The 26,931-nt window shown below is 34.5% G+C and overlaps 1 protein-coding gene across 2 annotated transcripts; it reads left to right on the forward strand.

Annotated features, from left to right (window-relative positions):
- Nucleotides 1–979: 979 nt before the first annotated feature.
- Nucleotides 980–26,395, forward strand: LOC136809302 (ARF GTPase-activating protein GIT2-like). Of its 2 annotated transcripts, XM_067065819.1 has the most exons (20): nt 980–1,160; nt 1,595–1,728; nt 2,084–2,196; nt 2,683–2,785; nt 2,962–3,048; nt 3,234–3,505; nt 3,911–4,035; nt 4,263–4,360; nt 4,987–5,098; nt 7,246–7,334; nt 7,795–7,887; nt 8,714–8,749; nt 9,101–9,142; nt 12,625–12,666; nt 21,186–21,254; nt 21,751–21,843; nt 22,668–22,800; nt 23,511–23,688; nt 24,147–24,210; nt 24,400–26,395. In XM_067065819.1, exons 1-20 carry the CDS (start codon nt 1,097–1,099, stop codon nt 24,634–24,636), a joined length of 2,184 nt encoding a protein of 727 aa, XP_066921920.1. In that variant the 5' UTR covers nt 980–1,096; the 3' UTR covers nt 24,637–26,395. The 2 variants fall into 2 exon arrangements, with proteins under 2 accessions (XP_066921920.1, XP_066921921.1); XM_067065820.1 differs by lacking the exon at nt 7,795–7,887.
- Nucleotides 26,396–26,931: the final 536 nt, after the last annotated feature.

Raw genomic sequence — 26,931 nt, forward strand, 5'->3', positions numbered from 1 at the left:
AGTTAAAGTCTGTTACAGGGGGTGGACGACGCAACGGCGGATTTCAGAGGCAAAATGTTTTTTGAAATTCCTGGATTTCCAATACAAAAGCAATTGAAACTCCTGGATTTCCCATACAAAAGCAATTGAAACTCCTGGATTTCCAATATAAAATCAACTTTTTGGTAGAAAAATTTGGAATTTCCGATACTTTTTTCAAAATTCTGATAAATTATGTAGAATTTCCAAGGGTTGAAATAAAAAATTGAGTGAAATTTCTGAAGCACGTTGAAAAATTGACTGGATTTCCGAGTGCTTTTTTTATCTGAAAATTCCTGTTGTCCACTCCCTAATCAAATTTTTTCTTGAAGAGCCCAATAGGACTAGGGAAACGACCTATATAGGTATATAAGTATATAGCAACAAATTTGAAATACAGTAAGGGCACCGTATCAGGAAAATTTAATTTTTGACATGACTTTACTGCGCATAACAAGATTCTTGATTGCAGAATTTTACGTGGAGTACTATTTTCCTCAGATGGTTAATTGTTATGGGCCTTCAGAGGTTTACCGTGCCCGTAAGAATATTTATGACTAGCTGCAGGTTAGCGAACACAAACAGCTTGTGTCTGCTTCATTTTTAGGTAAAAAATGAGTCCGTCAGTCGGCAAAAGAAACGTGGGAAAAATGGATTTTCAAACTACTGTATGAGTCGGGCAGACATCAAATCTAATGGAAATTGAAAAAACTGTTATCTGATTTTGGATTTCTGTTCTTGGATCTTGATTATTCGGACATCAAGATATCTTTCTTTTATTATATAATTAGGGAATTTTTTAGAGTGAACTTTTTTATGACAATTTATTTTAAAAAGGAGCAGGACCAGGAGCTATCTTGCTTAAAGATTACAAGTATGTAAAAGGTCATCCAAGGTTATTATTGGATTGCATGTTACTGTTTTCATTATAAATAAAATTTCAAAATTGATTTTCTTAATAGTTTTAAATGTATCAAAAAAGAATAATGAATTTAACTTTATGACAAATTAAAAGTGATTATTCAAAGTTGTTTTAAAGGAAAGTCCTCTTTGTTGAAGTTGACAATATTGATTAACGATGTCTTTGGCAAGGATGAAACAAAGAACAGGCAGTGATATTTGTGCTGATTGCAGCTCACCAAGTAAGTTTAATCTCATCAACTACAGTAGCTGCAAAGGGATAAACATCAGCTGTCAGCTTTTTGTCATTGGATTACAGTAGCTATTTGACTTGTGAAAAAAAGTTCAGAATTTCATCGGAACTTTTTTTTTTTAAATATTCCTACATTTTTGTAATAAGTTATGAGAGGTACTGTCTTATCTACTGTTGTTCATTTTCATTCTTGATATGCGTAAGTCAAGATGATGTCATATTTTTTAACGGAAGCACTCGAAAAAAGCCGGATTTTGACCTCTGTGTTTCTATTTTTAGTAACAAAGAGGGGTCAAATTCTGGATTTTTTTCAGGTTTTTCCGTTAGAAAAATGACTTATGGATATCAAGAATTGATTCAAATCGATCTCACATGCATTATTGTAGGATAATCATAACTTTGTAAAATCACCATCTATTTCAGATCCAGATTGGGCATCCATAAATCGTGGTGTTTTGATCTGTGATGAATGTTGTAGTGTGCATCGTAGCCTTGGTAGACATATTTCACAAGTTCGACACCTTAGATTAGCACCATGGAATCCTTCTCTATTAGCTGTAAGTCAAAATCAATATCAAATCAAAATTAAATAATGTTAAAAAACTTGGAGCAAAGAAGATATATTATTTTATTGCGCAAGCAAACACCTAATGACACCACTACATATCAACAAGGGTTTAAGAATCATATTTATGTGGTTGATTAAAAGCACACTTGAATAAGATAATACTCCTCAATTAAAATTGACATAGTTTTCTTTCAATAAATAAAAGTACACGACTTAAAGTTTAGTGCTTCTGCATTTGTTCAAAATGTACAAGAAAAATAATCTAAAAAAATCTGGGTTGTTTATTTATCATCAAGCACTATTCAGTTTGATTTCATGGCAATGATTTACTCCTTAAATTACAGATGACACAGAATCTGGTCAGTAACGGAGCAAACTTGATCTGGGAACATTCTTTAACAGATTCTTCATCAAGCAAAACTGGAATCCGAAAGCCAAATCCGAAAGATCCTGTACAGTAAGTCTTACAATCACTCCTGTCTTTAAAATGATTTCATATATTTTACCATAGCTCAAGCTCAAAAGACAACAAAATTGGATACCTTCAAAATGTTTTTGAAGTAAAGTTATTGAACAACTGAAATCCTCTTATAATTCTTTATGAGAAATTTTCATAAACAATTTCATAGACAGACAGGTTCTTTGATCCTTTTTGGACCTACCTGGAGGTCCTATAAATTAACGTCCGTCCAAAAATAGGGTTTTTTGAAAATCTGTTCATTAGTTTTTCCAAATTTTTTGTACAAAGACAGATAATTACAGTGTGCTAAATATGAAAACGTTCATTTTTTGAAAAAAAAAATTTTGGCGCCAACTTGCAAAATTTTACATTATTAAAAGTTTTTGTTTCTACATTGCCTTCATTAAACTTTTATTGTTCGTTTTATAAACAGGTAGGTCCATACGTCCATAAAAGTATCACTTGTTTTATTCAAAATTTCAGTCCAATCAAATCGAACTTTATCAAAGCTAAATATGAGATGCTTGCATTTGTTCATCGATTGCCGAATACCGACGATAGGCTATCCATCCAAGATCTTAGTAAGGTTTGTAATACTTGAATCCTTTGATCTTTATTTTGTTCAAAATCAATATTATTATTGCTGTGAAATACTTTGAGCTCTGTAAAGTACAATTTCTATTCTAACAACACCCGCAAGGACAACGTTATGATTTTACAGGTTAAATTAGAAATGCTAATTTTTTTTATTTTTTTTTTCAGCAATTATATTCATCTGTCCGAACTGGTAATTTAGAAACTTCACTGAGATTGATATCATTAGGAGCACAACCAAACTACTTTCACCCTGTAAGTAAATTAATTCAAAATATTTTCTCTTTGAGGCTGCAGTATCGCCATGAAGGTGATGTGTCTTTTCTCACGATAACATGCTTTCTTAAGTCCTGTTCTGTTAATAAAGCCTCTCTCTGATATTGCAGCTTCATCAGTAGCTATATATTTTTTAAGAATATTGTTTTTTCTATTATCTAAAGGAAAAAGGGAACACGCCACTTCATGTTGCAGCAGCATCAGGTCAGGCTACTCAATGTGAGCTTCTTATAGTACACGGTGCTGATCCTAGTGCCTTTGATGTCAATGAGAAAACAGCAGCTAAAAATGCCATGGAGAATGGTCACACAGACCTTTGCTTTCGTCTGGTGGAACTAGCCTATGAGTTAACAGATAGATTGACCTTTTATTTGTGTGGACGAAGACCAGACCATAAGAACGGAATAAATTATTTAATCCCTGCTTTGCAAGACAGGTAAGTTAGTTCAGAATTCTTCCAAGACTTTGACCAAATATTCAGGAAACACAGCTGTTCACTGTACTGAAAATGATTATCATTTGAGAACGTCTAGAAAATAAATTTTTGAAGTTGATTGGGAACATTAGTTTTCATACTCAAGGTCTATGGGAAGGATTGATTGTTCAACATAATTAATTGTAATCTGTATCATAATATTCGTTTTGTGTGAAATTTCAAGTGTAAGTAGCTTCGTCAACAATTACTTAAATTAAAAACCTAGAACTTCTGATAAAAAATTAATACTGGTTTTACTTCTCACTTCTCATCTGATTTTAAGGGTTTTGCAAGATATTTTTTTCATGAATAATGAATGGTGAAATGTTATAAATCATATCATTTTGTCTTCTTGAAATATTTCAGGGGCATCGTTGAATCATCAGCAGCACAAGAAGCTAGGTGCAAATTACAGTCATTGAATAATCGGCTGTTTGAGGAGCTCTGTTCAGATATTTATGACGAGGTTGACAGGAGGGAAAACGACGCAGGTTTGTAGAAACATGTTAAGGCTCTCTGTTGATAATGTTAAAATAAATGCTGAGAATATCAAGTTCCTTCTCAGATGGCATAAGATGTTTTTTTCTGAAAAATTGTATAATTTATACCAAATATCTCTGTGTATCTTTTAGATTTTCCTATCAAACTTGAAGAATTTTAATTTTTGACATTTCTCGTCGATATAGGCCGTTTTTTGAATTTCTACAATTTTTTTTAGTATGGTTGGCAACTCAACATCACAGAAAACTAGTCAGTGATCACACAGCTGTCCCTTTTCTCCCAGTAAATCCTGGATTTTCATCGACAAGGAATCAAGTATGTGATTTGAATAGAAATTTTACAGTTATTTTTCATTCATTCAGTTCATTTAGTTATGTAGTTCAGGCTGGACCCAAAGAATTTTATTGCCATTTTAAAGAAGATTTTTTTTCCTTCAAAAACTTCAAACAATAAAAAATCAAAACTCGTATCTTGTTTGTCTCAAGCATAAGAATCGTAAATTCCCTGCTAGCACTTCTGTTATTTATTCAAAATTACCTAAATGTAAACAAACTGTTAACCCTTCCATGGACGAAAATTTCACAAATCGCCAAAATAAAAGAAAATTCCGACCGACCGACCCACCTCCAAAATCTAGGGTCGGGTGACGGCAAACCAACAATTTTTTAAGCCCAGCCTCACTTTAGAGATTGTAGTTCACTATGCCACCATTTCAAAAAGACCAATCTATAGATAAGTGAGTCTGTGAAAACCAAGGGTCTGTGGTACAACAGCCTTTGTCTTGAATTTTGAGAGTTAAGCAAAAATTTCCTTTGTTTTATACCAAAGACAATAATTTTGAGTTTTGCCTCCAGTCTTTAGCTAGAGAATGGGATTAATTGGAAGTAGAATGAATCCCTGCAATGAATTTTTTTCATCGCATACATATATTTCTTTTCAAGGGGAGGCAAAAACTTGCACGGTTTAACGCTATAGAATTCGCAACGTTGATCGTTGATTTACTTCATGATGCAAAAAATCGCGAAGGATTGAACACTGAGAACCAATCGGCTGGTAAGTATAATCGATACAAATCTCTTTTTACTAGACTTGATTACTTTTTTGATAAATCAATGAAAGGTGTATAATGGAGTCACCGATCTCCATTTACCTGACGTGATTGCCTTTTTTGATGATAGGTGTATATTATGGGGATGTTTAGTCTGCGAAGTTCCTCTTATGGTTTTTGAGTAAAACCTCTAAATCTTTTGACTTTTAATTTTTTTCCAAATTTAAAATAAACGACAATGTCGAAACTTCTATAATAAGTGTTTACACGGACAGACTTTATACGGATGCACGGATACACCTTTAACTTGTGACCTCTACCTCTAGCTCAGGTAAAGAAATAACTAGAGATTTTTCTTAAAACAAAACGAAGGGATCAGAAGCCAAAGATTGCAAACCATCTAGTTATCCCTTTAAAAGAAAATTCTGTATAAGATAAAAAAATACAGTAATTTTTGAATGCGCCTAAGACAAAAACAAACAGTCTTCTCGAGATGCATAAAATAATTGCGAACCTCGTTCTCAAAGATTCGTTGCTACGATACTTCAACGTCGTCAGACATAATTAATGTTTGCAAGCGTTTGAGGTTTTGTATCAAACTTGAAAATGGTCTTTTGAGAAAACATATTACGTATGTAAATGTTGTTTTGAAAACAAGGCCCGCAATGCTGTTGATTATCTCGAGTAGTGTGCATTTATTTTTTAGAGGAATAAAAATTAACTAGCCGGTACCCGGCGTCGCACGCCGGTTTAGCTGTTTGCTGAACGCATTTAAAGTCCTTTGAGATGTTGGGAAGGTGGCTTAAACACGATGAAATCAAAATTTAAGGGAAGAATTCTCTTCAAAGTTCTACTCTATCCCTCCCGGGTGACGTATCTTTTAACCATATTTTGAAAAAGATTTTTGTGGCAAAAATGATCAGAAAACAGAAAGTGCATCATTCCCAAATTACACCATACCGGCGACCAGCGACGTCCGAGACGGCTCTGCAATTAGATTTTTTTTCTCGCTTCGCTCGCGTTATATTTGCCGTAGTTCTTGATGTTTAGGAAAACTTTGATGTCAAGATAAGCGGAGTGAAATAATAGACATGACACGCGATTCGTCGAAAAAAGGCAGCCCGGGGGGGGGGGTACTTAGGCAAGAGAAGGGTATGGGTATGTGCCGGCCTTAAGTGTGCCTTTTTTGAAACATGGCAGTTTGAAAAATCGGAAAATCAAACTTCAGTCCCACTAAGAATCGGAAAAATAGGAAAAATTCAACTTTTTGCCCCCAGAAAGATAGAAATTTGGTCAAATTAGTTCCAAAAAGTGAATTAAAATTCACACAATTTCCCTTGTTTCTTCTCCTCTTTATTCTGCTAAGGGTCCGAGGGGCAGGGCCGAAAGTCAGCTCGCAACCATAGTCCCCCGGAAGGCAGTTAGGACACGCAGACAAAAAAGCGTGATAGATAGCGCAATTTTATATTGTTTTTTATAAAATAACTTCGTCATAACTTCAATAATTTTTCAAATTCAACAATGACTTAGATTTACAGCAAAATAATTATCGACATACATGTTTAAAGGTCCGTTTTTACGAAGAAAGAATTCTAGTTTTTACCGCCTTTTGAATGTATTTTTAATGTTACTGTTGTTCTAACAAACTTGTTATGTGATTCTTGTGTTTTATTTTATATTTGTTCTTTTCTTTAACAGATTCTGTTTAAAAAATTTCTTTTGTTTTGTAAAAATATGTTCAATCGGGCCAGAAACTTAATGATAAAAATTAACAGAAGCATTTTTTATTTTTGTTAAAAATTTATTACAAGACGTTTCGATGCTCTCCGAGCATCATCCTCAGTTAAAAGAATGTCTCAAATCAAATAAGGTCGTTAATTACATTCGAAAACATAAAACAAAAGAAAAGAAAGAAAAAAAAAGAAAAAAAAAGTCTAATCTATCAATCAAAACAAAGTCTTTATAAAACGGCGCGAATATCGTTAAACAAATTTGTGGAGCAAGAACAAAATAAAAGTCATCTTTTGGAAGAACAACACATTGCGTGCGAAACGAAAGTAGCACAGACAGAAAGACGACAAAACGACATACAGACTACCGCTATTAATAGATAGATTATAAAATTAAATATTTTTTTATGGTTATTGTTTAGGAGTAGTTGAGAAATCGCAGAAGATTGAAGGACCAATAGAAGATGATAACGACCACGATTATGATGACCCCAATGGTGAAGAGGATAAGGTTTGTCTACACCCTCTACCGCCTGCCACCTGTACTCTCCCCTTCTCAGCTAAGATTCGTTTACACCAACCGCCCTCTCTCCACCCTCCCTCTCCCCGCTCTCTTTTCCATAATGATTCCAATTCTGTTCTGATAAAGATTTGTCTCAACCCTATTAAGGGTTTTTCGAAGATGCACTAACTCACTCACGTTAACATAAACTCGACATATATCGCAAGCACTATTTCACATTTACTAGTTGACTTGTATCAAATAAGTGGAAAAATAATATCCGAGTGTTTTTGAAAGTTGTCCCCACGGGTACGTTGAATGCATTCCCTTTATAACAAGCGACTTTAATTAACCCTTAACCCTACTAATAATGCTTTCCTTCAAGCAAAATAATTTTGTAACCTCTTTCTTCATTTTTATTTTATTTTGATTTTCATACTACTAACACTAACACACTACACGTTTCTAGAAAGCTACATCAATCACTACTACTAACTCGTCTCTTGAAGTATTAATAGTAAAGCCACCCGAATACGGAGTCAACCCCTTGATTGACATACAGGTATATAATCAGGGGTTTTTGCTTTGTTTTTGATAGGGGTGGTGAATGAAAAATTAACTAATTCTAGATTCTAGACCTGCGTTTTCTTACGCTGTTCCAGAGTGTATCTCACGTTTATCGCTTCGTAGTACACTCTGTGCGCATTGTTTGTTTGATAAAAAAATTTCCGTGCAGAGACCTCTATGCGATTAAGTTTGATTTATAAATAGCAACACTTCTCTCATCGTCTCCCCTCTCTCACCAACACTTCATCGCAGTGGTCGGTTTGAAAAATGTCCAATTAGAAAAGACAATGACAACAGACCCTCTACGGCAATGAATTTTGATACAAGACGTAGATACTGGGCCTGTGTACAGACAAGCGAGTTCTTTGCAAGACTAGTTATTGATTAGCGTGAATATGTATTTGAGGTGGCGAACCGAAGTTTTGGACCGGCAGATTGTAAATTTTTCATGCCTTGGACGGACAAATTCGCCGGGCCTAAATAAGGCTCTTGTATATAATGCACACGATAATCTAGGCTAGGTTTCCTTATATCTGATTTTTCGATGGCGGATAGGCAAATCATATTCCATATGAGTGACATTATCCTGAGTCTGTGCAGCGGACTCCAAACTATGTTTAGCACTCAAATAGCTCAACAAAGTGTACTATACTTTATAACTTTTGTTTTGCGATGCCGCTAAAATAAGAGTTGATACGTGAATGCACCTAATGCAAATATCTAAGCAAACCATACACAATTTTTTCATAGTCGCTGAAGTTTTCTTGTTTTTTCTTATCTTCTCACACACTTTTTAAAAATTTCCCAATTCTCATATTCAGGACGATTATGATGTACCTACAGAAGATGCTTACAAGGTTAGTCTTTCATCATTGTTGTCTTTCCCCTTTTATTTCATATTCCCTATACCAGTTTGAGAATCGTTTGAATCCATCTAGTCATAACAAAAATTTCTAAGTATTTTGACAGTACATACCCAAGTTCCTGTGTTATTCAGTGTTAAAAGCCCTTCCAAGTATAAAAAGAGGCCTTTCAGTCTAAAATTCTGCATAATTCACCAAAATTTTAAAAATTATATGCTAATTTACTTGTGTTAAATCCATTTTCCTTTTCAGACGTGTTCTTTCTTATTAAAGGAGAGATCGAATTGACTAGTTTAAAACTACTATTAAAATTATTTTAATCAAATTATTTCTTTAATGTTGTAGCCGGTTGTGGAACCTCCGCCCCATCTTCGAGGCCCAGACTACGTAAGTATGCTCTTCAACCACACTGCGTGTTTCATTTTTCAAAAGCTCATTATTCATTGCAAATCTGGATGAAAAAGATCAAAGTGGTGTGCCAACCTGGACAGATTCTTTTACCGGGCCCATGAACTTTAGAGTAAAATCTAGTCTACACAATAGACAGATCCAGGCTTTTAGGCCTTACTCTTGGTCTATAGGCACTGCTATAGGCGGTCACTAGTGACCCCCACCGGGTGTTGCTTATTAATAGGTTTAAACATAATAGACAACATTCACAAAAGATGTTTATCAATAGAGATTTTAAATAAAAGAATGTTTAAAACACAGCTGATTGGCTTAGGTTTCGAAACTCTCTATTGTTTCATTAAAACCTCAGTGCGCATGCGATTTATCGGGAGAATTTCAATATTCAAAACAAGAGCAGTGCTCATAGCCCGAAGAGTAGGAGTTTTACGCTCGAAACGAAGGAAGATATGACGTAGCCTAAGTAAAACCGTACCACGCGCCCGAGTATCAGAATCTGCTCGGGATTAGCATGCTCTCTACAATCTTTCCGTAAATCACTACGGACAGTAGAATTTTTTTCATTCCTTGCGTTCTGTTCGACTTTGGTTTTTAAAGGTTGTTAAAAAATATGGAGATTTTTTCAGGGGCGTCTGAAAAAGCCCTGAAAAACTTATAAAGATTTATTGCTTGGACTGTTTGGTAGCCTGTAGACAACTAAATTGAAAAGAGAGTCGGGCAGTTAGGAAAACTAGAACATACAAACTAATATTATCCCTTAATAGTTTTGGTATTATCATAATAGTGACACCTTTACTGGCTATACTACGACAGTTTTGAGCCGTTCCGCCTAAGGTTTTACCACCTTCTATCCAAGTTGGAAAGGAGCCGCTCCATGATGGGCCTCGGCAAGGCGTTTGAAGTGAGGGGGCCAAAGTTTTTGGGAAAAAAATTAAGATCACCCACTATGATTGAGCGACAACGAAATTTTTGGTTTTATGTATATACGTTCTCTAAACGCCATAAAATACTATCTAATTAAATAAAAAAGGATTAGTCTGCCAAAAAGTGAGGGGTCATGCCCCCTGGCCTCGTCGACAAGGCCCATGTGCTCTCTTCCAAGCGAAGCTTTAATCTTCAATAGTAAATAATTTCTGAAAGCTTATAAAAAGCTTTATAGAATATCGTGGCTTATTAAAATTTGTAGCTTACTAATATAAAAGAGGAAAGAAATTAAAACCCCAAAGTTGATTGTGGTCTCTGAAATTTCCATGATCATATTTTATTATTATGAAACCTCACATAATGGTACCATCGGAATGTTTCACCATTTTACTTAATAAAAGGTTTTGATATTTTAATGAAAATAATCTTGATCTTTCAAAATTGTTTTTTGTTTTATTTGGTGGGAAACCTAGCTTTGTACATACAAACGGAATATTTTAGTAGCGTCAGGCTCTTGCTTCTCCTGATAGATATCAGTGACTAAGTATTAAGGATTGGCCCAATGGCAACACGACTTTGATTTGTGTTAGGAATTGAACGGAAACTTTTTATAGATTTTGATAGATTTTGTTGGATTTGTAGCATTCACAATGTAGAGATGTTTGGTTTTTTAAAGGTAATGAAATCGGTCGTCCAAATTCCTCTGCTCGTGGAAATGTTCTTTTTATTTTTCTTGAATAAAGTATACATTTTCCTTAATTAATATAAATCCTTTTACTTTTCCAGATTTTCTGTCTCAAATCATAGTTTCAAGCACTGACCAGATTTGCTTCACCATAGTTCTAAAATACACGGGTTTCGAATTAAATCTGGCGCGAGAGAAAAAATCAAGTAAATAAAAGGAGCGATAAGGGGAAATGCCTTATAAAAGGTTGATAGATTTCCTTTCTTCTCTTTTGAAAGCCAGGTGTTCATTCAAAAGTTGTTTTTCTATTTGAAATTCAATAAAAGAAATATGATTAAACGATTGATTTTTTTTTTAATGTTTTTTGTTTTCATAATGACCCATAAAGTCTGTCAAAATGGAAAAATGAGCTAAAATTACTTGATACACGGCCAATTTTCGTTCTGTTTACTTGATATTTTTCGTGCAAATTTACATGGGATCAAAGCTAAAGCTAAGCAAAAATTTAATTCGAAACCCGTGTATTGTTTCAAATTTTGCCTAAATTATAAGCTATAATTCAAAAGTCAAAAATTAAGTCAATTAAAATAATATTTTTTTACGATTGAAATACAGACACTATATATATAACTACTATATATATAACTACGGCTATTAATGTATAATGATAATTTCAAGTTCACATTACATTGATCACCACACAGATTTATTTAGTTAACCAGCATGCCTAATCTTTAAATCAATGATCGACTGCTCCACCTATCCAATTCAATATTTTTCAAAAGGGTGTCAATTTAATAAAACCACTTGTTCTTAAACGGTTGAGGAAAATTTAAAAGTTGTGAAAATTTAAGACTGAAACTTTAACCAAAACACGTTCTAGATTTGGAACGCCATGGCCCAAAGTAATGATTGTGACGTTAAGATTATGAGCTGTTTTCTCTATAGCTAGAAGTGCCAAAGAATGAGAACCGCTAAGCCTCATCAAAAAAAAATGATTGATTCTTATAAAAAAAATAACCTTACATAGGGGTGATGCCGTGTCGGCCTTATTGTTAAACAGAACAGCAGGATTTGATGTTTCAAAAAAAATCTTTTCATCAATTTTTAATAAATCAAGAAAGAAATAGTTTTTCCTATATATGAAGGATCTATTTTTTTGTCCGTTTCACTTCTTTATTTTTCTCGTGTTAAAATATTACTTACTGCTTTTTTCATGCCGTAAATGGCTTTTGATTATGTTTGAGTTGATGATGTAGTGTTTTGGGGTAGAGCAACTCTCTTGAAATGGATAAAGAGAAAAAAGTCCGTTTTGGATACTTAGAAGAATTATTTATTTTAAGATTGATTTATTGCCGATTTTTATTTCTCTGCATTGCATCGCGCCTAAAAAATCATAGCCTGGAGATCCATGCTATGATTTCTTTATTAATGTACTGATGGCGAAATGAATAGCATGTTCAGGCCTGAGAGAATTTGAAAGTTTCAAATTTCCCACCAAAAAAACAGTTTTAGTCTACCAATCAAAACACTATATTGTCCCGGTGATGGCCACACTCAATTTCATAACAAAATTTAAAAACTTTGTTCTTCGGCAAGTGGTGAGTCCAGTGAAAAAAGGGCTATTTTGTTTTTGAGTCTGAAAATGGACGCACAGCTCTGACCCATCAAGTATACATTAGATTCAAATACGACGGGTTCTTCTGTCTAAATAAATCGTAACAATTATATTGTTGACCATTTAGAGAGTACTGTCAACTTTTAGGTTTTCGAGGAAAAAGGGTAAATTTATACGTTTCTATCAAACGTTTCACCTTGTATGACTTTCAATTTTACCTTCTTACCTTTTTAGAAACCGAAAGAGATCGTTGAAGGAAAAGATCGGGACTTACAGGTAAATCTTTTTTTTTTTAAGATCACGTTCGCACGTGACGGTTTTGTTTCGCTCCAAAATAAAATGAAGCCATTATATTGGTTACATTCAAGTGTTACGTCATTTCTAACCAATAGAATGGTCTAAGTGGCTGTAAAAGTGAAAGTCTTTTTAGGTAGTCTTCTTTGTGGCATTCTTAAGCAAGACACTATAGTATAAAGTTAGAGTATCTAGCTACGGTGCACAAGGTCGTGGTTTCAATCCCCAGCCGGGTTATACCAAAGACTTCGTACTTACTACAAAATGGTATTTGATGCCTCTCTGCTTGATGCTCAGCAATTAAGAGAAGGATCGAGGTTAAGTGGAGATAACTAGGGAGAAAGAGTGGGGTCATCCCCTACCTTCGAGTAGATAGCCATCGAAAGAGGAGCCGTCGGGTCGCCTCTGACTGCGGACTTGCTATACTTACAAACAAGGAATAAATCCGTGTGGGTAAAACTTTAAGTGAATTTCTAATGGGAAGCTTTATGGATGTATCGCATTTTGAGGTGTTCACTCTAGTGGTTTCTCTTTTCATATTCTTTGATATCGTGGAAATGAACTGATAATTTCCATGTTTGAAATAGTTTTGGTTAATTACTTTGGACCTTATCAATTGCTCACCGAACTGTGCCAAAACAGCTTAGGAAGAAGGAAAATGAACGTTTTTTTCTAATTCTGCCTAAAATCTGCTAATTCTAAGGTGTAAAAAAGCAAAGGGGCGTTGAAATCAGTAATCAGCAGCGCCCTCCCTCCTTGTCTTTCGGCGCCCCCAAAAAATTGACCGCTCGGAGGGGGGCACTGCCACCCTGCCACTGCCACGTTACTGCTGCCTACCTATTTCTGTATTTCATAAAGTACAGTAATAACAGAAAAGAAAAAGCAATTAATCTTTGTGGATTAATCAACTTTATCTATCAGATTATAATCAGTATTAGGAAAGTTAATAAAAAAGTGACTTTCACAAAATTTTGATGGTGACATTTCACATATACGTGACAATCTATACGTGAAATTTTTTAGTGCCTTGTTATTCAATGCACACGTTGTATAACTTGAACAGTACACTTTTTTTTTTTTATAAGAACGTCAAAAATTTTTAAAGCCTTCGGATGTTCTTAGTTTTTTGGATTTGAAGCCTAAAAATGTTCTTAAAATGTTCTTATTTTCAGCATTTTTTGAGCATTTTGATGTAATTTCTTAAGAAAGTTTACTCTCTGAAGAATAATCTTTTTCATTTGTTACATGTCAATGTTTTTTTGGTCCGTTGGAAATAATGGTGAACTTTGCGTCTCTCTTCATATTTTCAAGGTCTTCATTCTAGACATGATTAGCTATTTTTTAATTGCTCCTTTTTTCCTGTTGTCCATTTGGGCTTCAATTAAGATTTTGACTAGTAGATTTCTTTTAAATACATCAATAACGGCTTTAAACAGCATTTTATTTAGGTTGAAAAGCCTTCTAAGACTTTGTTATATGATTCGGACTTGTTTTATTTTTTTAACCTATCCTACACTCGACGAAAGAAACTACCTGTTGTTGTTTTTTTTTTATTTCCCAATTATTGGACAAGATTTAGTTAGTTGGCTTTACATGTATCAGTAACCGGTACATTGAAAGTGTTCTTTCTTTCCTTCGATAATTTCTTCCAATGTTTTTCGTCAACTATCAGAATATTTCCAAGCACTTTGCCAAACCACCGCGTACGCAGATTCATAGAGCTTAAAAGAAAAGGTTACAGAGAGTTTTTCTGAAAATTGTGTTCTTACCGTTTTATGAACGGAGAAAGTTGCTTTAAGATTTCTCAGAATCGATTTTTGCTAAAAATTAGTACTGGTTATTTAGTGCTTAGTCAATATCTAGTCTCTATCCATATCTATGGTGGCCCATAAGTGCCAAGTAATTTTTTATTGAAAAACTCAGAAAAATATTTTTTTTATAAATGAAAATAACTTTCATTTTACAATTTAAATTAACTTTCATTTCAAAATCAATGTAAAAGTAATTTCGTTTTCAAAATGACTTTAAAAACAACTTAAAATACGACCCAGCAAGGCCACACAAATGTTTTAATTTTTGTTTTAATTCTCATTTACTTTTCGATATCATTTTAAAAAGCATTTTGTTTTTTATTTTTAAAATCACTTTTCTCACGTAGCCCATCAGTGCCAAAGACAGCTTTGTCTCCAGACCCCTACAAGCTTAAAAGATTGAAGTTACTATGGTACTTATTGGTTTGTTTACAGTTCACGGCCCATCAAGGCCAAAACAACTTAGTGCTTAGACCCCAAACATATTTACAAATGTGTAGGAGAGTATAAAATGATATCCTTTACTCCAGTGTTCTATGGTACCATAAATGAGAGATTTTTTCTCCGTCACAGTGCTTTTCCTTTCTATTGTTCTTTGTTTGGCTGGTGGGTTGTATTGTCTTGAAAAATTTACTTCTTTTTGCAGACAAAATTATTCATCAAACAATGGGGAACATGAAGAGCCTTTGTTTTGATGTGTAAATAAAGAGTCGAATTTTTTCTTAATATGCAGCATGCGAGCATGAAAGGAAAAATGTTGAGAAGAGAGGAATACACTTTTTTTATATAAGAACAATTTAAGAACAGTGGAGAGGCTGAAGTTAGAGAGTTATAGCAAAAAGAATCCCTGGTTGCCCTGGTTTCTAAAATCCTCTAAATAATAAAGTAAATAGCCAAAACTTGTTTTTTACGTTGGAAAAAATAAGAACAAAATAAGAACAATTCAAGGCCAAAGTGCCAAAAAATTAAGAACAGCCGAGCCTCAGCAACATTTACTGTTCTTATAAAAAAAAGAGTGTAATAGAGGGAAGTTTATTTACTTCTAACCCCTTTCATGTTTGCCGCCATATGCTTTAATATTTTTGGCTCCCAATGAGGGACCCCGCCCCCCCTAAAACAAAAAACTGGTTCGTTCTATTTATCAAAAGAAACTTTATCTGTTGAAATTTACTCATTTCTATGAGTGGCCTCAATGGGCTGTCAGATCAATTCATTTTAAAAAAATTAAAATTGATTTTAAAATGACATGGCCTCGATGGGCTGAGTTGGAAATCGTTTTTGAAAACAAACCCGTTTTTAATTTGAAACGAAAATAGAAAGTAAATCAATTTTGAAATCAAAATTTAGTTCAAAACTTAAATTAAAAGCTATTGCAAAAATGAATGTGAAAAGTAAATTGTTTTGAATTTTTTTATAGAAATGTCAAAACAATTTAACTTGGCCCTCATGGGCCACCATACATATCTCTGTGAACTTCTTTTTAAAATAGAAATCAGTTTGAACCATTAGTAGACGGACAATAAAAAATTGCGTCAATACTATCTCTTGAAAAGGTAAAACGGAAATGGGTTGTTGTACAGAGGCTGTTCTGAAGAACCGACATATGCTTCCAGCTTTTCTCTCAGCCGCCCCTGTAATAATGACGTTAAAACAGCTAATTACCTTTAATTATAAGAGATGTTGTGTGCTACATTTTGGTCACCCTGTCTAGAGCAATCAGTCTACGCTTGAGTTTAATAAGACGAGCTTAACTTTAAAAACATCCTCCATTTTTAGGAATGTTGATTTTAAAAGATAGAGAGCTTTTATATCGTTGGTTGTTTGTTAACATTCTGGGGGTTTGGGTGTAATGTACAACAACTTTAGTCAGAAAGATTTTCCTGGGAAGTTTTAAAGGAATTGTCCATACATTGGGATCTCGCTTATGCGAACTTATTCTTTTCGAATCTTTCTCTGATTCCTGGGGTGGTACTGGGTTTGCAAGGTGACGGGTATGTCCGAGCCAAAAATCGAAAATCGACCCCTACAGAGAGAAAAAATTGGTGTTTTTGGGACCCTCAGAAAGACTTTTCTTAAAATTTTTGTCGATTTTCACTCCAAATTTTGGAAAATTACGACCCTTTGAGAGAGTAAATTTTGGATTTCGTGGTTTTGGGCCCTTAGCTTCTTTTTAATGGTTTTTGTACCCCTTTGAAAGACTTTCGAGGGTGTGAAAAAGGGACCCTTATGGCTCGCACATACCCGGCACCGTTTTGCCTAAAAGTACCCCCTTCCCCGGGCTCTGATTCGAGCTAAATCTCAGTTCATTTCACCCTCGTTAAGTATTTATACTTTCAATAATCCGAATCGCTCTGTAATTCGACCAAATAGACTAAGCGTTTGAGTCCCAGATAGCGTGAGTTGACTGTAATTATGGTTAAATGCTATTTTACCAGTTCTGCCGGATAACTATGGAATCAGCGAGCCAATAATTATCCCTTTGTGTGGTGGACACATTTAATTATCTTGTGGTAATTTAAAGTTAAAAAGTAAAATATTTAGCCGAAGATAGTTTTGAACCGAATGATTACAAATTTTGACAGTGTTTGATTTATATTGGACCGTTATCTCTTGTCATGATCTTTAAAAAACTTTATTTGGATAACGAAAATCTATTGGGCGGAGGGATTTGTGTAAAAGATACTTCATGTATTTAGACGTCTGTTTACTTGTATGAGCTGTTCCTTGTTTGGCTATCACCTTATTGATTTTTTTTTCATGAAACTTGGAAGAGTAGATGAGTCATCATTAAATAAACAGTAAACAGAAAGTGATATATAATATTTCAGAATTTTTTTTAATTCGTCAAAAAGATTTTGTGTACAGTATGGTATTTCGTTTCGTTTTGATTCGATTCTAATGGATATGAGAAAAAGTCTCAAAATCTACTTGGGATTGTCTTGTGGTAGAGTTTGTTGTTGATGGTTTCAGTGAAACAAATAGCTTTGAAAAGAAAGATGAGAAAAATGAAGGAGAAAAATCAAGTTCTTGTAGAATTTCGCTATTGACGATCATTGCCCGTTTTAGGTCGACTTCAGGATTGTTTTGATGAATCAGAATTTTCATCTTTTTCACTTCAGTCTTCGAAAAGGTTTTTGACCCACATGGTAAACGGCCTCGTGATCTTATCTATTCTAATCTCGAAAGATTTCCTAGATAAACTTAATTTGTCTTACATAATGCGTTCATACTAATTGATGATTGACACGGATAATTATGTTTGGTCTGTCCATTACACGTTTTTTATAAGAACATCCAAAATGTTCGAAGCCTTGGGATGTTCTTAACTTTTTGAGTTTCAAACCCAAAAATAGTTTTTATTTTCCCCATTTTTTACGTATTTTGGCCGTTTTCGAGTCCACAAATCCTTGATATGTTCTTAGCTTGTTCTTAATATTTTTGTCATAGAAGCCTTATGATGTTCTTATATAGTTTGTTCTTATGAAAAAAGAACGCGTAATTGATGATTGGCACGGATAATTATGTTTGGTCTGTCCGTTGTATACCAATCCATAGACTATTTTTTATAAGAACAAAGATTTAAAACTTTTGGTGACATGTAGCTGATTATGTTCAAGCCTCAGTATTTTGGGATTGTTGTGATGTAGATATCTTGAGGATGATTGTATGTTTCAGGTGTTATAAAAGCCTTTTCTAATATTCTTACAATTTTAAATTTTTTCGCCTATAATTCATAATTTTTTTGAATATATGAAAAACGTGTAAGCGATAATTAGTCAGCTTTTCCAGGCAGCTTTTTTCGGATATCTTATGGTGGTTGGTAGTTTGCAAGCTGGTACGGAAGTTTAAAGATTAGATTACAACCCGCATACAACCCGTTTTTTATAAGACCAAACGATAAAAGAACATAGGGCTTCGATGACCAAAATGCTAAGAACAAGTGAAGAACATTTTAAAGCTGTGCGAACTCTGAAACACTCAATTTCTAGGAAATTGGACAAAAGTACTCACGAAATAATGAAAATGAGAACAGGTTAAGAATATTTTTAGGCTCGAAAGTTAAGCAAATCTGAAGGACTTAAAAATTTGGAATGTCTTTATTAAATAAAACATGTATTGCACTCAGAGCAAAATGACAATAATTTAAGTTCTAATAAAATATTTCAGGTCTTTACAAGATCTGAAACATACAATAATCCTCAAGAATCTCTCATCAAAACAATCTCAAAATGCTGAAGCTTGAAACCCAAACAGCTACATGTCGCCAAGAGCTTTAAACTATCTTTATGTTCTTATAAAAAATCGTCTATCCAGTTCTAATAAAAAGTACTGTAGTTAATTACGACAAAGTGCATTTGTGTACAGTTAGTTGTGTATCAATTAATTAAAAAAAGAATAACTTCTAATTATGAACTTGTCTCTATAGATTGTTGATATTGAATAGTTAGCTTGATGCCGTTTCTTTTGATCGATATACTTTCTCTGGTGAAAAGTTTTGTTAGGTCATTGCAGTGGTGGATTTACAATGCAGTATGTTTATTGAGTTTTGATATCTGCAAGCTTTTTTTAGGTTATTGGACAGTGTAGGTTTGGTTTTGGTTTTGGCTTGATCTGGTGGAGTTTTGACGAAATTTGACGTAATTTGCTGACAGGATTTTGAATAGCTTAACCTGATTCCTGGTACTTTTTTACTCAGGATTTCTACAAGACGTTTTTCAGAATTTAAAGTTTTGGTGAGAATTGCTATTTTAGCACTTCGAATATTTTGATTCTGGAGTGGTTCAGTGGCTTTCAGGCTATATATCCTCAGTTTTTTGGAACACTTTGAATTTTTGAATCCTGAGATCCTATTTCCTCTCTAGTCCTTCGAGATTTTAAATGGTTTTGATCTCAATCAGCTGATAAAGATTTCCTTCGTTTTAAATATAGTAGTATGACATTGACATTATAATTACAAGCGATTCGTTGGTTGTCAAACCACAATTTAAAGATGCTAAATACCTCTTTTGTTCGTTCTGTTGAATCTCGTACGTTTTTAACAAGACAATGTGAAGTTCTCTAAATCCTTGATAATTCTGTTCAGATAACTTTTCTAAAGAAAAAACCTTCTTTTAGTAAAAGTGGGAGCTTTGAGCTTATATCTCTTTTCTCTTGTAGTGTCTGTCTGCATAAAAATTCTTGATTGTACTGTATTGGTTTAGGTTTTAGCAAGATTGGAAGAACATTTTTGAAGAGGGTTTTAATGATTTACAGGGCTTATGTCATGAGGGGAAGGGGCCGTGGCCCTCACTTTTTCAAATACAAATTATAGAAATTGCTTTTTCTAAATGTCACGATTCATACTTTCAATAGCTTCATTTCTGGGATCTTTTTGCCCCCCCCCCCCCACTTTCTGCATTACGGCCTGGGCCCTGTTATAGGTTTATAAGTTATGGACACTATCGTTGATGTTTTTCCTCAAGTTTGTTGAAATGTCTGGATTGGTTTGCTGTTTTCAATATAATCTTCGTTACTTATTTTTCTTATCACAAACAAAGTGAATGACAGTAAAATTTTCAAATGGATGAATAAAATGAAATAAAAAAAGGCCACGAGGGAATGAAAAATGTACAAGACAATCTTAATAATTCTCAAATCTCCAACATGATGAACGAGCAGAATATGCAGGTCACACAAACGGGCGCCACAGACGAGCAGGGCAACTTTTACAGGACGACAAGTACAAGCGTGGGTCAATACTTGGGTAATTTGTACAACCCACAACAAAAGAAACAAAAGAACATTATAAACAACAATAACAATAAACATAAACAGCAGAGCGATGCACAAAGAGGGAAATATTATTTAGATCAATTGGTTAGTTTCAACAACATTGGGGATTTTCAATTCTCAGTTTTGTCATCATAAGGGCTACATACACTACACAATATATTGTCAGGCAATATATTGACGATATATTGCTGAGTGCCGGCAACATATTGAAAAGATGTTCGCAATATATTGTCAGCTTGATTTGCAATATTCTAACAATATAGTGCGATTGTTTACGGAAAGAAAATTCCTTTTTATAATAGAGTATCAGTTGTTTACTTTGTAAATTGCGGTACGAAACGATATTATCGAATATTGTTCGTCAATATACTGTGTAGTCTAAGTAATACACGTATATCCGTTTTTACGCCTCTCGGAAACGCACGGCAAAAGAGAAGCACTTAGTTCACTATGATTGGCTTCTCTAATTCTTCGCAGAAGGCGTTAAATCTTAAACGAAGAATCACGGAGGTCTCTTTGCGAAGAGGCATTGATCTTGCTCCCAATTCATCATGTTATAATTACCTTATTATGTGACAACTATAGTAATCGTTTACTTTTAACACTATATGTCAAATAACCTTGAAACTTTGAAATAAGTAAGTCTGCGACTGCAGTCGGAGGCGATCGGAAAGGCTCCTCTTTTAGCTATCTACCTTAAGAGGCAGGGAGGCTTCAAGTGCTATTTTTTTGTATTAAGCACCAAGTGTGACCCGTCCGGGGATTGAACCCACTTTAAAATACTATAGTTATGTCTATTTGTAATACAGGAAAAGTGCTAGATAAAAAACTATTATCACATAGCACTATCCCTGAATACATAGTCTTTTAGCACATATGCCATCAACTTTCCCCTTGAGATATCTCATTATTTTTTAGGCTAAGGTGCATGAGTTGCAGGATCAAAAGCACAGTTTGGGCCAAGAAATCAATCTACTACGTTCTATGGTAAGAAAGTTTTCCCGTAACTAGATTCTTTATACAGGACTCTTCAGTGCGGCTTGACTAAGTGGGCATAAACTGTTGTTGTCACCAGAGTGTCCAAAACTCTAAGTATTGATCTATGCATAATTACTTGTGGTAAACGGAGAGCCAGAGCTTGCGTCAATAGAGTCTATAGAATGCTCAAAGACCCAAAGTTTTGAGTGTAATATTCTATCCGCAGACACGTCTTTCGTGTTTCTATACTCTTTATATTATTTTTTAAATCGCACTGAACAAGAGAAGATCCTATACTATAGTTTATGAAATCTCCACTAGATTTCTGAGTTTTGAAAACTAAAATTTGAAATTCCTATTAAGAACAGGAGGTTTTCGAACCTTCATTCCTTAGTATTTCTCCCTTCATCGGCTCCGAAAATTCTCACGGGTGCATTGACCAGGGGAGTGTGTCTTCTGGATTTTTTTTTCTTCTATTATTTCTTGTAATTTCTTCTTTTGCCAGGTTCAAAAGTTGATGCAAGAAAATGCAGGTCTACGTGCACAGATCGCACAGGTCATGGTTGAGCGGGATGATTTAGAACAAAGGTTGAATATGGTAAGAAGGCAATCACCTGTAGCATGACTGTAAAGCATTCTTGCAAAGGAAGTTTGTGCTTGTATAACGACATAAATTGTTCAGTATCGAGGATTTGCTCTACATTAAAAAATCTTATATATTACAGCGGAGTCTCTTTAATTCGAATCTCTATAACTTGAATGTCCCCTTAAGTCGAACGAATTTGTGTTCCACGTGCTTGTTACTATGTACCAAATTGTATCCCACGTTTATCGATTCGTAGTACGCTCTGTGCGCATTCTCTGTTTGATAAAATAATTCCCGTACGGAGACCTCTGCGATGAAGTAAAATTTATAATAGAAACGCTTCTCTCATTGTCTCCCCTCTCTCACCAACACTCTATGGCAGTGGCCGGTTTGAAAAGTCTCAAATGAGAAAAGACAATGACAACAGACCATCTACGGCAATGAATTTTAAAATTAGCCATAGATACTGGGTCTGTGTACAGACAACGTGCTTGTTTGAGTTATGGGGATTCTGCTATTTGGGATCGTATTAATAAATATATCTTAATTATTTGTCCAAGTCCTTTCCCTGCTTTATGCGAGGCTCTAATAGTAAATCAACACCATATTCACTGTACTGAAGAAAATGTCTCAGATTCTGTCAGGATTCCTATCGCGTGCTTTAAGAAAACATTCCTACATCTTTATAGCGAGTTATAGGGTATTTTTCTGCAATGGAGACGATAAACTTCTGATTTGTCTAGATGCTCTCATGGCCCTCGATTTTGCAAGTCAAAACTGAGGGCCGTCCTTAAAGATGCACATACATAAACTCGCTTTTGTTTTCATTTGCGCAGGTTCAATACGACCGACCAACAAACAACAATATGTCATTAGAAGCTCTCTCATTGCAATTGAGCAGTCAAAGTTTCTCAATGGTCGGTGATTCAAATTATGATAATGTTTCATATAAAAACCCAAGTCCGCCTGGTGAGTAGTTGGTTATTTATGAAACCTTGTTTTGGTCAATAAATGAAATGTTACCTCCTTATGTTATGCCTATTTACATCGATTTTTTTATCGACATTTTTTTATCAAAATTAGCTACAAAGTACTTACAACATGCCTTTTGTAGTACCTTAAAATTACACTTTATTTCTTGAACGATTTTTATGATTTTTCAAGTGGTTAGGTAGCTCATTCGATAGAGCATTTAATCTTCAATCAACTCTGCGAATGAGTAACTTAGGTTGGGTAATCTGATCTAAGCGACAAGTTACTGGGAGCTGAGAGTTGTTGCGCTCCACCTCAGCGCTTGACCTTCCAGGTGTAGCGCAAATGGAATATAGGGGGTAGACTCCCTCCTTCCCAGCTCCACTGACAGCCACAAATGTTAGCCTATTCATAAGATTTGTGCATCTGTTATTACATGCTGCTTTCTATTCAATTTAAAGAAGAAAATGCACAAATCTGTGTAGATTTCCCTTCGAAAAAGACGTCCAAAAAATTGATTTTCTGTCATCTTAAGTTGATTTGGAAATTCTAGAACTCTTTTCCATTGTGTTTGCTTTTTTCTAACAATCATATTTCATATAATCTCAATTCGCGCAAGAGTGCTCAACCATAAAAATTGATTACTACAATGTTGTAGACAAATATCATACGAATCCTATGGCTAATACTTACTTACTTTTTCTCAGTGATGTCATCACACGACTTGAATGTCGATTCATCAGAAGATTCGACGGCTTACCGTACGGAAGACGACATCGAAATACCTTCGGGACCATCGCAAAGTCAAATTGTCATGGCAACAGAGCAAATCACAAAAAAGATTCAAGAATTATTACAAGCAGCTCAGGGTGGACAAAACAGCAAGTATGTAGACTTTTGATTAGCATTGATGACTAGTATTGATAAATTACGTACCCTATCAAGCCTGCTTTTAACTACTGTTCAAAAATAATGCTTGATATTCCTTCCGGAATAAATTTGTAAGTAAAGGCTTGGGGACACGAGAAGTTTTTTTTCGCGTTGGTGCAATGCTGCAACATGCTCCATCCCAAAATCAGCGTGTCTTTTAGCTATTTCCCTCACTTTTTGTCCCATGAAACAAAAAACGAAACCATGGGACACGCACTTTTTTTCTTGTGTTGGTGGGATAGAGCATGTTGCATTGTACCAACGCGAAAAAAACTTCTCGTGTCCCCAATCATTAAGAGCTGTAAGATATTTTTGCTAAGATTTTTCTTCTGATAATTTTATCTACAACCCCTTAAATTAATGTTTATTTTAACATTAGCTTTAAACCGTTCTTCTTCTTCTTCAATTTTTAGATATGTTGAATGTTCAAGTAATATATCAGCTGCTGTCACAGATATGGCCAACCTTTTTCCGGAGGTATGCAAACTCATTTTGCTCGTTGTAGCGTTATTTTTACGGCTTGAATTTACCACTGCTGACTTGCTTGAATTCTCCTTCCCCTATATATGTTAAGTATTCGAATTCAATTTAATTCATTGATTGAGGTTTTTGTTGATTATAAAGATGACTTGTAATGTTATATAATTTTCAAATTTTTACTTTTAGTCACCGCCCTCAGAAAATGTACGTATGGCGCTCCGCCTTATGATCACAAGTGCCGCCCGATTGCAAGTAGAATGTAAATCACGATCACTTGATCAAGCTATGCTGACTCAGCAAGTTATACAATGCTCTTACGACATTGCTAAAGCAGCGAAACAGTTAGTTACCACTTACAATGAATCTCAAGCACAGGCGGCCGCCGCTGCTCAGGGCCAATCACATGCAGTTAGCGGAAATTAAGGGAAAGAAACTGTGTATTATACGAATTCCCATTAATTTATTCAATCGAGAAATTTTAGATGAATTATGATTTATGCAGCAAAGAAGGAATGGATGACTAATTTATGCTTTTGATAGAACCAAGAGTATCCATAGACCGCCGAAGTTTGGATGGGATCGGCCAGTGTCTGATTTATCCAATAACTTTTAACCATACGTTACAAAAGCAACTGGGCTAAATCAGGTAATGGCTAAATGAATGATTGCATCAAATGATTACAAATGAAGAATTTTCTTTTGTTTTTTTCTTTTTTGTATAATGTAAATATGTATTTGAACTAGAGCTAAATCTTATTTTCAGTTTTTTTCACTGATGAGGTCATCGGGAAGATTCTGAAATTTTATCTAGTAGTTGTGATGTTGTTTTGAGGGGCGTCGTAATCTGTTAGACCACCTTTGCCCAGAAGATTCTGAAATTTTATCTCCTTCAGTTCTAAACGCGAAATCCAGAAGTGCAAGTTAAACTTTTTTCACATGCACGTAAAATTTTACTTAAGAGCTTACGGAAAATCGTTCGTAAGGCTGTCTTTTGGGAAATTCCCCGCCATTACGTACAGTTTTAATTGATTAAGAGGGTCTTACGTGGATTTTCCTTGCGTTCAAAACTTTTTGAACGTAAGCAAACTCTACTTAAGGCCTTAAAACACTACGTAAGCTTAGGGAATTTCCCATTCCCTAAGGTCTTACGTAAAACTTTACGTGCATGTGAAAAAAGCTTAAAGGAAGAAATTTTGGTAGAAAGAAAATTTGGCGGATTTGGCCAGAATCCGCCAAATTAAGTTCCCGCCAAAATTTCTTTTTTCCGCCATCCGCCAAATTAAATTCCCGCTAAATTAAACTTTTTGAAAATATGATCTCTTTTAAGGTGTTTTTGCATATATTTTTTTTGCTGTTTTTACGCCATTTAAAGGATAAATTTTCAGCAAACTCCAAATTAAATTCCCGCCAAATTTAGTTTTTTCGTCCATCCGCCAAATTAAATTCTCTCTAAAAAAACTTTTTTGGCCATTCGCCAAATTAAATTCCCGCCAAAATTTCTTCCTTTAAGGGTATATGAATGTGATGGATTTCGACGATCCGTATTCCATCTTAAATATTTACATGTTTCTGGCGGCTCATCTCTTGAATCCAGACACCGCTATTTGCTTTTTAGCTAATTTTCTATATTCCTGGATCTCCTAGTAGACCCCTCCCTAGACATGACAATTTTGGCTTTAAACGTTCCCCTCTGGGATTCATCTTTTTGACAACAAACCCCTTTCTCGAACATATACCCCAACATACCCCTGCCTCACGGATTTTAAGTGAACGGGCTATTCCTGAAATAACTCAATTGACGCAAAATTTAATTCATGTGACAAACGATTTTAATATTAAATTGCATTTTTGTTTGTTGTTTTTTAATTTTATTTTTATAGAAATATTTTTAGTTCTATATTAATTATTATAGATTTTAATAGTAGCTCGGCACAATTAGCTCTTAGATTTTCTATCTGTTCTCGCTTGTATAAATATAATCTGTCCGATTTTCTGGTGAAATTCGCTTCCGAATTTCGCTGCAGTTTCAAAGTTAAATGTTTTCAATTCTCAAAATTCAGAATTATTCTCAACGCACTTTTTATTTTTTCGCAATTTTTCGGTTGAATTACAATAATTTTTTGCTTGTCCTGTATTTAGAACAAATTATATGACTATAAAATATAATATTGCTTAGAAATTATTTTTAAGTTGGCGTTTTAGTTCATTTTTGCAAAATTTGAGTTATGCTTATCAACTTAAATTCACTTTCCCTCCTATTGAACCTTAAATAAACCCTGGAGGGAGTTTATCAATCTTGGTCGGAGTTTTTTTTTGAAAGTCAGTAGCGGTGAAATGCATCGAGAGCGCTAGATCTACTTTTCCTTGAATACATGTGATGTAGTGCTGTTTGAAGATATACAAAATTTTAATACTGGAAAGGCTTCTTTGCGGATACTACTTTCAAAATAAACTACGATCAAAGATGTCGAATATAGCTTACTCCAGGATTTATAAAGTTAGTGGCTTTTTCTTGCCAACTTCAAAGTAGGTGTAGATGAGGCATAGTATTTTGATTTTCCAAACTACAATCGGCGCCGAAATATTTAACACAAAAGGGGAATTCACTCAAAACTTTAAAACTGCAAGTGATTTTTAAGTGCTTTGAAGTACAATCCAACGAATCAAGGAGGAAGTATTGAAACTGCAGTTCTCACCTGACCTTTAAATTCTGAAAAA

Source organism: Clytia hemisphaerica, unplaced genomic scaffold (assembly GCF_902728285.1).
Source record: "Clytia hemisphaerica strain Z4C2 unplaced genomic scaffold, Clytia hemisphaerica genome assembly, whole genome shotgun sequence".
NCBI classification, from domain to species: Eukaryota; Metazoa; Cnidaria; class Hydrozoa; order Leptothecata; family Clytiidae; genus Clytia; species Clytia hemisphaerica.

What these genes read in the sequence shown, in the direction of transcription:
- LOC136809302 (XM_067065819.1), top strand. Translation starts at nt 1,097, where the DNA reads ATGTCTTTGGCAAGGATGAAACAAAGAACAGGCAGTGATATTTGTGCT. An exon ending in CTACAGAAGATGCTTACAAG is followed by an intron (nt 8,750 to 9,100) that starts GTTAGTCTTTCA and finishes TTAATGTTGTAG; the next exon opens with CCGGTTGTGGAACCTCCGCC. An exon ending in TAGAACAAAGGTTGAATATG is followed by an intron (nt 21,844 to 22,667) that starts GTAAGAAGGCAA and finishes TCATTTGCGCAG; the next exon opens with GTTCAATACGACCGACCAAC.